The sequence below is a fragment of the Suncus etruscus genome, chromosome 10 (genome assembly GCF_024139225.1).
Source record: "Suncus etruscus isolate mSunEtr1 chromosome 10, mSunEtr1.pri.cur, whole genome shotgun sequence".
In the NCBI taxonomy this organism is placed as follows: Eukaryota; Metazoa; Chordata; class Mammalia; order Eulipotyphla; family Soricidae; genus Suncus; species Suncus etruscus.
The window spans coordinates 41,032,924-41,046,688 of record NC_064857.1 but is presented as its reverse complement, the minus strand read 5'-3'; the positions used below and the strand labels follow the sequence as shown (position 1 = coordinate 41,046,688).

The window sequence follows — 13,765 nt, the reverse complement described above, 5'->3', positions numbered from 1 at the left end:
GAATGTTCTTTCCTCAACATCCTCTCTTTAGTTTTTCTGTAAATGGGTTGGGATCATAGCCTTCCCCATTCATAGGGCCCTTTCCATAGATGGTTACTCTCAGATTTTTACCCTGAGAAGGTAAAAAAATCATGCTATTCTGGCCTCTAAACAACTGTTGTGGAAGCTTTCATGCTATATTTCTATTTGGTATTTAGATCTGCCCTGTACTTACTTTCACATTGTAGAGATTTAAAATAGACACACTTGGCCCGGAGAGATAGCACAGCGGTGTTTGCCTTGCAAGCAGCCGATCCAGGACCAAAGGTGGTTGGTTCGAATCCCGGTGTCCCATATGGTCCCCCGTGCCTGCCAGGAGCTATTTCTGAGCAGACAGCCAGGAGTAACCCCTGAGCACCGCCGGGTGTGGCCCAAAAACCAAAAAAAAAAAAAAAAATAGACACACTTAACCTGAGTGTCTACTCGTTGTAAGATATAAATCAAGTACTCAGCAAATGTTGGATAAAAGAACTAAGTTAGTAGACTGGGTCATCACTGACAAAGTAGTAAGAGGAACTTCTCAAATATTGATCACCAATCCCCAGGCTTTATAATTAAGTAGTTCTGATTTCTCCCTCTTTTATTTATTTCCAACAAATCGGTCAGGGTTTGTTTAGATCATTGTCAGATGTTTCCAACCTTGTTTTCCTTTCCCCACCCCAATCCTGTGAGCTGGCTCCCTAACCTTGAGTTTGGTGCCCCAATTACACAATCTTATCCTGGCTGAGAAACACTGGTTTCAGAGCACCTTCCCAGTAAAGGTAGGTGATGGTCATTTTTATAAAAGAGAAGAAAAACAGTGTAACTAATCATCAATGGCCGGAACAGCAGCTAGCACATTTGCCTTTCAGTAGGCTGACCCGCTGGGAGCTATTTCTAAACACAGAGCCAGGAGTAACTACTGAGTGCCAATGAATGTGGCCCAAAAACCAAAGGTGGGGAGGGGTGTTATAATTGCCTTTTAAAAATAATCCTAGAATTCTCAAATAATTACTAACTAGAAACTTCTTGAGGATGTGAGAAATTGTGTTTTTTTGAAATTCAGTTTTTAACTTCAATACAAACAAAATGAGAATTTTTGGGGGGTTGTATTAAATGTTCCTAATGAAGATAAAAGTGATGAACAGAATTTTTATTCAAATCCTGCTTCTGCCCAGTTGTGCATGGTTTTGAGCAAGTATTTTCTTACGATCATAGATAAGAATGAGAATTATTATAGATTAGTAAAGTTAAAAGTTACTTCCAGGGCCAGAGAGAGCACAGGAGGTAAGACGCTTGCCTTACCTACAACTGCTACAGCTCTGAGCACTACTGGGTGAGGCCCTCTTTCTTCCTGTGAAATGTAGGAAACCAAGTGGCAGGACAGCATAAGGCTTTAGAATTGAGGATGCTGTAACGATGAGGAGAGAAGAGAAATATGAGATTTCTTTGTAGAAGTGGCTCTTTTTCCTACCTTCCTACATCCTACCGAAAAGTGGACTTTGGATGCAGTACCTCATCATGGAAAGCACATGCTCAATTCTTTGGCTTATCCTTCTGGCTTTCATTATATTTTAAGCTTTAAATGAACTTTGTACTTTTTATGTTGTTCATTTATTTTCCTAATGATTATTTTATTTAATGAGATATTTTTATTCTTGACAAGAGAATAACCACTCTTTATATGGTGATGTTTCAGGACACATTTACATTTAGCACCTATAGTACTATTTTTTCCCTCATATTATACCCAAACATTCATGATAAAGGCTAAAATCACAAAGCTTTGCATGTGACAGTCCTCAGTTAAATTCCTGGCATCAATTTTTTAATTAATTTTATGGCCTTGGAAATAACTCTCACAGGACCAGCATATATGCTTTGCATGTCAGGAGCCCAAGTTCAGTCCTCTGGGCACCACTGAGAGCAGGGGTGGTGAACAAGTTCGATACAAAGAGCCAAAATATTAAACTATGAGAGTCAGAGAACCACACCACACAGTGACCTGCCAAAACAGACAAACACTCACACAAAAGCATCTAATTTTAACAATAATATATTAAACACATACTGCATTTTGCCATTGGAGCGAGGGTAAAAATTCTGTTTGCCACCCCTGACTGAGAGTTATCCCCGAGCACCAAGCTGGAAGTAGCCCCTACACACAACACCATGTGTCTTGAAAAACCAAACTAACATGCAGTGAGGATTATCTACATCTGCACATTGTTCTTCGTACTTGACAAGCAACGTCAAAGGTATATGACATTTCTTTGAAGGTTAACACCATTGTCTTCATCTTACAGAGACTAAGCCATGCATCCAAAATGGAGACATGGTTGTGGACTCTGATTCAGTGTTTCCCAAAGTGGACTGAGGAGCCCTGGAACAATTGTAGCCTTGTGCACAGTTGGAGAACACTTTGTTTGCTCACTTAAAAAACATAAATCTTGTTGTGAGGGGCATTCAGTTTGGACATTTTTGTTTTGTTTTGTTTTTCTCAAAAGGGGAGGTAGGCAAACATGTTCAGGAACCTCTGTTCGAACTTCTGTAAACGTTGGAAATAGAACTTCATAACATTTTTTTTTGAAAATGAATCTATCCTTGTTTGTATTTTTATTATAAATTTGTCTTCAAATATAATAAGTCCTGTCTAAATCACTTAGCAATTTGAAGGTCCATCAGTATTGAGAAAATAATTTTAGCTTAGGTACACATGCCTACTGTCTATCTTATTGAGCATCAATTGAGAAAAAAGTTAGATGTTAGTTTTAGATATCTCATATATCTAAGTCCTAAGAGAAATAGAAAAAGTCTTATTTTACAGGATATGTTTCTCTTTAGCATCTGTTTCAGGGTTCTAAATAAAACTAAGATAATGTAATCGTTATTTTGTATTCTTACCTAACAGCACATGCTGTAATTTTTATCTTACCACCAGGTGGCAGTGTGTTACATAAAGAAATTATATAAATATTAATCTTGTAGATAGAATATATTTTCCTTAAATGTATTAAACTGTGATGACATATTATTGTAGTTTCCCTTTACTTCTCTTCTCTCCGTTATCTGGGAAGACTTTTTTTTTTCCCGCCACATCCGGTGACACTCGTGTTTACTCCTGGCTTAGTGGCCATATGGGACGCTGGGGGATAGAACCTGCTTGCGTCACCGCTCCGGCCCCAATCTGGGAAGACTCTTAGCTACATTTTCCATGGGCTTCAACCTCTCTCAATGAAAAATGTTTTTCTTTCTTGCATCTTCAACAAAAATATAAGCCCTTATGCTGAGACTCTCCCAACTAAATTGGTTACTCAGGCAACAATAGGAACTCTATATAGTATCTATATAGAAGAACCCTGGTTCTTCAAACTTTTTTAAGTGGGGGCCGGATTAAGGTCCCTTAGAGAGCTGGAGGGCCGGACTATATGAGTTACTAATTCCTACTCACACTGCACATATCTTATATAAATAAAATGAAAACCATTTATAAATAAACAGATCACGCACCAGTATTTCAATGGGAACTGTGGGCCTGCTTTTGGCTAATGAGATGGTCAATGTCCGGTTCCATATTTGTCAACTACCAGCCGTAACAAGTGATGCAAGTGGGCATCAGTTAATCTTGATCTGGTAGGAGATTGCAGATGTTTCATTCTTGAAAAAGTCTGTTCATAGGCATAAGTGCTACCAAAGATGGTTACCATTTTGAGTGCATGGTTCCTGATATTTGGATATGTCTCAGAGGGGAGAGATGCATAGAAATTCAAAAGGTTACTTGACTTAAATGCGTCTTTCAGAGAGTCACAATTCTGCAGTTCAGCCAGTTCCATTTGGTAAATTGTAAGGACATTTTCAACCTCAACAGAAAATGGATTATGAAAAAGCTGTATGTCCTGTTCATGGAGATGAAGCTCTTTGAATCTAAATTGAAACTCTTTTTGCAACAATTCTAGTGAAGCCAGACATGTTTCCTTTTGGGAATGCAACCAATGGTTTGTCCGCTGACAGGTTTTGAGTTTTTGGGAGATGACTGAAGTTTTCCTCCTGTACTTGTTTGATGAGAAGGCCTAATTTTACTTCAAATGCTTTCACGTGCAATGCAATATCACAGATGAGCTTCCCTTGCCTTGAAGTTGCAGATTGAAACTGTTGAGTAGCTCTGTTATATCTGTCAGAAAGGCAAGGTGCCATTTCCATTCTGCATCATTGAGCTCTGGTACTTTTTGGTTTTTTGAAAGTAGAAAAGCCGTAATCTGCGGAAGTAAGTCATAGAAATGTTTTAAAACTCTCCCTCTACTCAGCCAACAGACTTCTGTGTGGTACAGAACATCTTCATGGGCAACATTTACCTCACATAGAAATTCCTGAAATTGTCTGTGGTTTAGTGCATGAGTTCTAATGTAATTAACACAAGATACCACAATTTTCATAACAGAGTCCCATTTCAGTGACTTACAACACAGCGCTTGTTGGTGGATGAGGCAGTGTATGGCAATTGGATGAGGATGGTTATGTTTGTCCATCTCTTGTGTAATGTGAGCAATTACTCCTCTCTTAGACCCCACCATGCTAGGAGCACCATCAGTTGTTACATTGACTAGTTTAACCCAGTCCAGCTCCAAACCATTCACAGTTTGGCAAACCTTTTCAAATATATCCACTCCTGTGGTTGTACCTTTGATACCTAGCAGTACAGCAAGCTCTTCTGTGACTTCAAAATACTCATTTGTCCCACGCATATAAATGAGAAGTTGGGCAGAATCACGAACATCATTGCTTTCGTTGAGTGCCAGGGAAAAATAGCAAAGTTTCTTTGCAGAGTTTTGCAAATGATGCAGCAAATTTTCTCCCATTTCTTCAATCCTTCGTGTCATTGTAACTCCTGAAAGGCTCACTGTACTAAATAAATCGGCCTTCTTGGGATACATCTCTTTGGCAACAGAAATAAGGCATTCTTTAACAAATTCTCTCTCCACAGATTGTTTGCCATTGCGTACTATTAGCTTGGCAACTTGAAAACTTGCCCACAGTGAGGAAGTGTTTAACTGCTTCTGCTTCTGCTTCACAAAAGTATTTTGCTGAGTCGTCAGTGTATGTTTCAGTTGTAGTATTTTATCTTTTCTCACTTCTCCAACCAAACAATCATATTTATCTTTATGTTCAGTTTGTGGCGTCACAAATTGTATTCTTTGAACACAGAAACTATATTCTGGCATATCAGACACACATCTTTTTCTTTGTACCTCATAAAAAACTAATCGTAAGTCCACTGTTCTTTGAATATCCTACACTCGCCGTCAATTTTTTTTTTCTTGACATCATTGTTTCCTAGGGATTCCAAACTGATATTAGTGAAATATAAATATGTGTGTATATATACACACAGTTTATGAACCCCCATTAGTTCCTGATGTGAACACTTACCCCTTGCAGGCTTTTCTAAGCAGACCAGCTCAGATCCTGATAGTTCAGTTATATCTCCCTATATAATGCCCGAATTGATATGTTCGGAATCAGCATGTGAACACTGAAAAGGAATTGCAAAATGCATATAAAATTTTCAATGTAACCCCTTTAAAATGCTTCAGCATTGAATCCCTAACCTCCCAACCACTGCCCACCCCCTAACTTTGATTTCAGCACTGAACGCCTCACCACCCCCAAAGGGGAATTTTCATATGAGTCACCCACAGCCCAGTCGGGCAGAACCCCCCCATTTGGCAAAAATTTATTTCTCTGGCACTTTTGACTGACCTTTGGCAGTGGAGGGAGTGGAGGAAAACCTCACTGACAGGCAGGCACAGCACACAACACCACGTTGCCTGGGGGTGGAGCAGGCACCTTTTTACATCATATAGTCACCCACATGTGGTACTCCTCGCCACGCAGCGTCCAGTGCCCTCCAGTGACATCATCAGCAATGCCCGTGCCAAGCGCCAGGCACAAGGGTGCATCAGTGTCCCTCTCAACACCGCCCTCATGCTCACCCTCCCAGCACACAATATGCCATGGGAGGAGGCGGTTGACGTCATCCCTGAGAAACCGTGACACTGAGTATATATGCTGTCAGGTATCTTGGCAACCAAACAGCGCTCACTGCTGGCAGGCCGGATCAGACTCACTGCTGGCAGGCGGATCAGACTCCTCTGCGGGCCGCATGTGGCCCGCAGGCCGTAGTTTGAAGACCCCTGACCTATATAGTATGTTCCATAGTACCTAGAAAAGTGATGATGATGATTTGATAAATGCTCTTGGTTAAAAGTTAAATAATGGGGCCGGGCGGTGGCGCTAAAGGTAAGGTGCCTGCCTTGCCTGCGCTAACCTTGGACGGATCGCGGTTCGATCCCCCGGTGTCCCATATGGTCCCCCAAGCCAGGAGCAACTTCTGAGCACATAGCCAGGAGTAACCCCTGAGCGTTACTGGGTGTGGCCCAAAAACCAAAAAAAAAAAAAAAAAAGTTAAATAATATCACATTTGTGTGGTAAATATTTCTTTGAATTATAGTCAGTTACAGTTCTTTATGATTACATTTAATTTGTGTTATGGTCTGAAAGTTTTCTAAGGTTTCAGATGTTACCAATATTATTCAGGTCATGTTCGCCATGAATATTGTTGATATGTAAGGCAATTAATGGCTAATAAAGGAAAAGGACTAAACTTAGCAATTAATCAAAGTACAGCACAGAGCTCATGGTAAAATAAAAAGAGGGTCAAGTTTCTGATATTGGAATGCAGAGAATGAGACTTGTCAAATGAAGTTGACTGCAAGGAAATCTACTTCTATTTCATAATTGTGGATCTGCATATATACTAAAGGCATACTAGATTTGTTAAGTTTTTAAACTCTTAAGACTTGATAAGAATCTAGTATGCATTAAATTTTTTGTTGTCTTGTGTAGTAGAAATTCATTTAAGTAGGTTACTTTTCTCTCTCATTTTTGTGATGGTGCTGAGGATCAAATGCTAGGCTCCACACATGTGAAGCATCTATCATGCCACTAATTTACATTCCTATCCCTGTACCTTCTGTAATATGCTGAATATGAAGATAAGTTATTTCAGTGCCTTGATTATGTAATTAGAGAGCTGGATGATAGATAAGTAAGCATTATCCAAGTACTATCATTGAGATGAGGGGAGTCACAAAAGAAGATATAACATATATTTCAGTTATAACGAGACTAATTACATGTCCTTCAGATATAAAATACATCCTTTTTTTTTTTTACTTTCCTCCCCTGTATTGTTTATATGTCCTAGAATATACACTTGGCTGCAGTACTCGTGCAAGATTGCTGCACTGTGCCAGAGATAGCACATTTTCAGTGGGGCTAGGGATACAGGGAAGTTTGAGAGATGAGATTCTTGTAGCCACAATGTGAGTGCTTTACCACTGAGTCCCTGTGTCCTTGTTAAATAACCTATTGATTAAAAAGTATAATAAATATGGGGCCGGAGCTCTAGCACAACAGGAAGGGCATTTGTCTTATGCACAGCATCCTATATGATCCCCTGAACACCGCCAGGTGTGGGCCCCCTCCATAAAAATTTGTGTTAATTAACATAGTATTATATAGTACAGAAGATACTATATAAAAGGATTGTTTTATTTACCTCAGTCACTTGGGGGAGGCATCATGGGTGACCAAAGCAATGCTCAAGGGATCAGGGGCTACTCTGGTGGTATTTTGCCAAACAAGGCTCCTTGGCTCAATATTAGAAATGGTTTGGTGCTAAGGATTGAATTCAGGTCCCTGAACATGCAAAACACCTGGCCCTGATGCCTGCACTATCTTCCTGGCTTGAGTACAGCAATTCTTACATACTTGGTGCTTGATAAAATAATAACTATTTAGGAAATTTAGTAGTGAAGGAAAATCTATATAGTTTAATTTATATACAATTTAATTTTATTAAGGTCTTATGTTATTTTTTAAAATTATTCATAATAGTAATGTCTATAAACATATTTTTGATAACTTGTAATATAAGTATTTGTAGATTGTAATTTATTTATAGGACCTTATAGTTCTAATGTCCTAGTTATATATATATAGATATACATATACCTACACACATATACATACACACACACACACACACACACACACACACACGGTTGTTCTTATAAAGAATTCTAACCTCAGAAATTAACCTATTTTAGTACTTAGTTACTCTGGTTTATTAGGCTCTCATAGTAATTGATATGTTACTAGAAATAAAATTAAGTTTTTTTATTTTTATAAGGAAAACTTCAATTTTGAGGCATGTGAATAAGTTCACAGTTGGCTGAAAACCAATTTCTCCTTCACTTTAACTCCAGCACACATATGAAAAGAGAACTTACTTTCAAAGTGCCTTGTGAATCTACAATGATTAATTCTTCTCATTATTTCGCTGCAAATTCTCATGACCCTCTCTGATGATTCGATCAACCACTTAGACTTTATGCATATTCATATCTCTGTGCTCCTGCCGTAGTCGGTCACGTCTCCTTCACTGACTGGTGTGTTCTTGGTGCAGTAATTGAGCTGCAGTAGATTGATTACTCTGGGGAGCTGTAAGGCCTTTAAAGGTGAAAACATATCAGTCCTGTTAATTAGGAAACAAAAGCTCTGGTGGCAAGTTCAGCAGTCAAATGTGTCCATGTAGAAAAGACGAAAGGTACGATTTGTTCCTCTCCGTGAGCGCTGTTTACTTTTCAGATTTTGAAGTAAGGCAGAGTCAGTGGTGATAGGAGTAGAATAGCCTTTTTAGGAATTTCATAGAATGCTAATTGAAGATAATGATTTATTCTATTTAGTACTATGATCTGTCAGCTCTCAGATCTGATAGCTTTAAATCTGAGCTTATCGCTTTCTGTAGCATTAACACACTGGTATGAAATCTCTTAATATTTAATCTAGATGTAAAAAGGCTTGTGGATTGATTTTTATGTTTAGAGTCTGAATTTTATTAGTGTAGTAATAATAATTTAGTCATTTGGCACTTGAAAAATAGTTGAACTTTATTCAATGTAGCATAGAAGTTGAATATCCTCCTATTATCTTTTTATTAGAAGCATTATTTGGTGCTTTTCTTCTTATACCTTATTTTCAACAAAAAGGGTCTTATGCGGAGCAGAGGCTCTAAAAAGAATGCTAATCTCAGTGAATTAACCCAATTTGTATTTATCTCTTATAACTGATAGAAAGGGAGGCATCTTGGACATAGATTTGTTAAACCATCTCTAAATAATAAAACATCAGGCTTATTCCTGCAGAGTGGTAGGAGGATGAGAAAGGGGAAGGGGCTATTCTTGGTGGCATTTGATGTTGCCCATTGGTGTTTGTGTGTGTGTGTGTGTGTGTGTGTGTGTGTGTGTGTGTGTGTGTATGTATGTAGCTGCACGCAGGACTATGGTGTTGGTACTTTGGTTAACACTTGGCTTCCTTGCTAACATTTTATTAGATTGATTGTATAATGAATTATTTTAGAAGTTTATACTTTTCTTGATTGCTTTGCTCATTTTTACTTGAATTTAAGGGAATGCAGTATTTTAACTAACTATGCCAATATCTATCTAGAGGCCTTGTTACTGTTATTGTCTTCTAAGAAATTTTCATTGCCAAGAAAGGCTGGATTATATTCTTTTCCTTCCAAACTGAGTTAGTGATGTGTATTCTTGTTTACCACATACTCATATGGCTTTGGGACTTTGAAATGGTAAATACTCATGGTGTATAAAGAAGCATGATACATGTCCTATAATTTTAATAACACAATGAATGCTTAGTAGTGTAGGTAAACAAGACTTAGAAGGACATATCAGACAACGTAACTGTAATTGTGACTATGTTCTTTGCTTCTTGTTATTTCTCATTTTCTATTATGCACATGTTAACTTCAAAAATAATAAATACTCTAAAAACCTGAAGAATAAGAAAAAAAAGAATGCTAGTCTTAGTATGAAAATTCATCAGCTGACCTATTTGACATGCGTGTTTCTCATGTGTTCTTTTCTCCTTTCACTCCCATCCTGCCTCCATGGCCATGAGTTTTTCTTTTGAGCCATCCTCTGCATATCATGAAACTGATCCTCTGAAAGGGTACAAGTCAGTGGTTTATTAATTTCATGAAGTTGTATGACCACCAGCACAATCTAGTTGCAAAACGTTTTTTTCACCTTTGCCTAAAAAGGAAATCCTGATCATTAAGAGCCACTCTTTGAGATGAGCAGCAGTGCCCCTTTCTTCCTCTATGAGAATTGGCCCATTTCTCCGCTGCCTGCATCATAACCTGTGATGTGTACTCTGTTTCTCCTCTCCCTCACACTGACACTTTTTTCATTTTTCTAAATCTCTATTCAAAAAAAATTGACCTACTCTGGACATTTCATATGGACTGTGGTATATTCATTCATGCCTGGATTCTACTACCTAAAATAATGTTTTCAAGGTTCATCTGCATTGTAGCATGAATCCAATAGTGCAACTTTTTTTATTTGTCTGACTAATACTTCGTTATTTTGTCATATCATTTTGGTTTTTCATTCATCAATTGAACATTTGTGTTACTTCCACTTTGGGCTGTTGTAAGTAGTGCTGCTACATAAAGTGCTCCCAAACATTTTCCTACACCCACACTTCTTGATCTTGAAGGAAAAACCTTTCCATCATTACCATTGAGTATGATATTAGCTATAGATTTTTCTTTGCCATTTATCTGCTTTAGAAAGTTCCTTTCCTAGTCTGACCTTGTTGGGAGATTTTTATCATGAAACAATAGATTTCATCATATATTTTTCCATCTATTAAAATTATGTGATTTTTTGTTCTTTATTAATGTGGCATATATTGATTTTCTTGTGTTGAATAATTAATATATATTTTTAGAGCTACTTTTGTAGGATCTTTTTCTTTGAGGTTTAAAAGAATTTGAAGCAATTTTTCTACCTTGTATTTCAGGCATTTATCAATACAGCAAAAGAAATTTATGAAAAAATTCAAGAAGGAGTCTTTGACATTAATAACGAGGTAAAACATAAGTATTATTAGATGATAATCAATTTAAAATTGAGTTTTTATTACTGAATTTATTCATAATTTTAGTGTTAAAATTCCTAACATGGATCTCTGTTGATAGGTAACATATTAGCTTAGAATCTAATTGAGCATTTGTGATATGTTGTGTGATAGCTAAATGTTTGTGTTCTAGTACAGTATCACAGATAAAAATAACTGACCCAATCCATTTATATGAGCAATGCAAATAATTTAAATCCCCTAAAGAGAGAAGAAAATCCACTTTCATTCACACATCCATATGGTGTCGTCTGCTTTGGGGAATAAATTTCTAATGTATAAATGGATATGCTGTGTTACCAATACAGAATATTCTCTGTTGTCTTGGTATGAAAGAAAAAATACCCAATTTGGAAATTACTCCCAATACAGCATAACACGTTTTCAGGAAATGAAATCAACATGTTGGTAATAGCAGTTGGCATTGAATCATTTTGTAATGTTATTGAGCTCATTTGTTCAGGAATTTGTTTTTTGGTGGAAAATAAAATATGAGGCTGTAAAGTAGATACTTCGGGACATTTTCCAAAAGGTGGTCATTGTAATCTGACTTCTCAGTATGAGTTTTTACTTGGTTATTTTAGAATGTTTATGCAAATGCATTTGCTTTTACATCATACATTTGCCAGTTCGTATTGATATATTTACTTCCAAGATAAAAAACCCTAATTTATCCTCTGAGGGAATTGTGTGATAAGCCATTGCACATGTCCTTTGACCGGTGCATAAAAAAAGGCTTTTCATTGTTTGCCTCAATAGTCTCTACTAAAACAACCCATATTTTGCACAAGGTTTCTGAAAAGTACTTGCTTTTCTCATTTTGGTGCAGTCATTTCTAAATTTTACCTTGTAGGCTGATATGGCAGTAGATCTTGAGGTAATTTAAAGGCGACACTATTCAGAGACTAATGCTATATAAATTGAACAGTAATTGGGCCTCTATTTAAAAGGGCACATTCATTGTTTCTGTCTGGTTTCATATAGTAGCTGACTGCTTTACTGTGTCTTGTGCAGCTTTGATTGTAATGTGCTGTCAGGAGCCAACAGGCCGTGCGATTTATTTGGCCTAATGCCAAGTCTGACTCCTTGATTTTTCAAGAAGTTGCTACCAGCCCAGAGGGGGGCAAAACCAATGAGCCATAGGGCATGCTTTTTATTAAAGAGGAGTCAAAAGAGCGAAAAGAAACCACATCAGCTGCTGTCAATACTGAGCCAGTGCCAGAAACCCCAAGGCTACTACTGTTGCAGAACAACTGCCAAGCACTATAAATCTGAGATTTACTGTGACGTAAAGTTTCCTTAAGAGCTTAATTTCTGAAGCTACTGTATTCCTGTTCTCAAAGTGTTGTATTTTTAGGTAAAATCCACTTGAGGGAGTGAGGGTTAAGACATAAGTGTGAGTTTGATGAATGAAAGAACAGCTCTGTGTGTGGGTTCTTGGCAAGCTGCCATGTCTTTGGGGATCATAGAAATTATTGATGACACAGAACACTCATATGCCCTTAGCCTGCACAGCTGATTCAACATGGAACAGAAATACTGTCTAGAGAAAATATTTTATGTACGTCGTTGGGCTAGCACAGGTTTTGCATTATTTGTTCTTCAAAAGTCCATGCAACAATCGCTTTTAACAGTTTCTTTATTATAAGACTACTTCTTGAAAAGCTAGTACTGTTCAGTAGTTTGGTTTTACCCAGAACTTGGTAGTGAAAAAGAATGACTTTTCAGAATGTTTTACATTGTATTACATTTAAAAGGAGAGAACATTACCCTGAAGACATATTTTAGTTGTCAAAATGGCCTGCAGTGGTCACAGACTTTTTGAGTTGTTAGGCAAAAGTACTATCACTAAATTTAAAAAAAAAGTATAATCACTAAAAATTTAATGGATCCTTTTAAGATTAATTACACTAGTTGAGTCCATTTTATGTATTATTCTCTTTTCTTTCATTTCAGGCAAATGGCATTAAAATTGGCCCTCAACACGCTGCTACTAATGCCACACATGCGTGCAATCAGGGAGGCCAGCAGGCCGGGGGAGGCTGCTGTTGAGTCCGTTTTTACTGTCTTGCTACCCAGATGGGGCCTACTCAGCTATTCTTTCACTCCTGCTCAGCTGAGACATGAAACTATTCGAAATGGCTTTATGTCACAGAAGACTTTAATCCTTCAAATTCTTGTATAATTTTGAATAAATGGTTAATGTTCACTTAAAAAAAGAAACAGATTTTGGAGATTGTATTCATACCTATTTGCATTTGATTTCTAGGTCAGTTGACGTGGTTATTTTTGTTAAATGTTGTCTTGTGCCCTTACCTACAAACTGAATTGTATTAAACACTACAAAGTCATCTAGAGTATTTTAAATGGGTTTGTGTAGCTAGGTTTCCCAACACCTGTGGTTACCTATGTTTTAATATTATAGAACTGTCCTCAACAAGTTTGTCGACCTTCAAGGCTCTAAGGAAAAACAGAAGGACTCTGAATTCTGTATTTATCATTTACCTTTCTGTATATATAGTTTTAATAACCTGCTTGGGTGAAATTTGCCAAGCTTGAATTCTTTAATCGCATTTGCATAAATTCTCTACTGTTTAGAGCATAAAGCTACAGAAGCTTTGTTAGGAATTGCTTGGACACTGAATTTTAAACTTTTGACATTGTTAGCAAGCATGTTCAT

At 37.4% G+C, this 13,765-nt stretch overlaps 1 protein-coding gene across 2 annotated transcripts in view; it reads left to right on the top strand.

The window, feature by feature from the left end:
* RAB2A (RAB2A, member RAS oncogene family) overlaps positions 1 to 13,326 on the top strand; it is a 57,906-nt gene extending 44,580 nt beyond the window's left edge. For both annotated transcript variants that reach the window (XM_049781968.1, XM_049781967.1), the window contains 2 exons: positions 10,969 to 11,037; positions 13,042 to 13,326. In XM_049781968.1, coding sequence (XP_049637925.1) covers positions 10,969 to 11,037; positions 13,042 to 13,137 — 165 coding nt within the window. In that variant the 3' untranslated portion in view covers positions 13,138 to 13,326. The remainder of the gene's footprint in view (positions 1 to 10,968; positions 11,038 to 13,041) is intronic.
* The last annotated feature ends 439 nt before the right edge of the window (positions 13,327 to 13,765 follow it).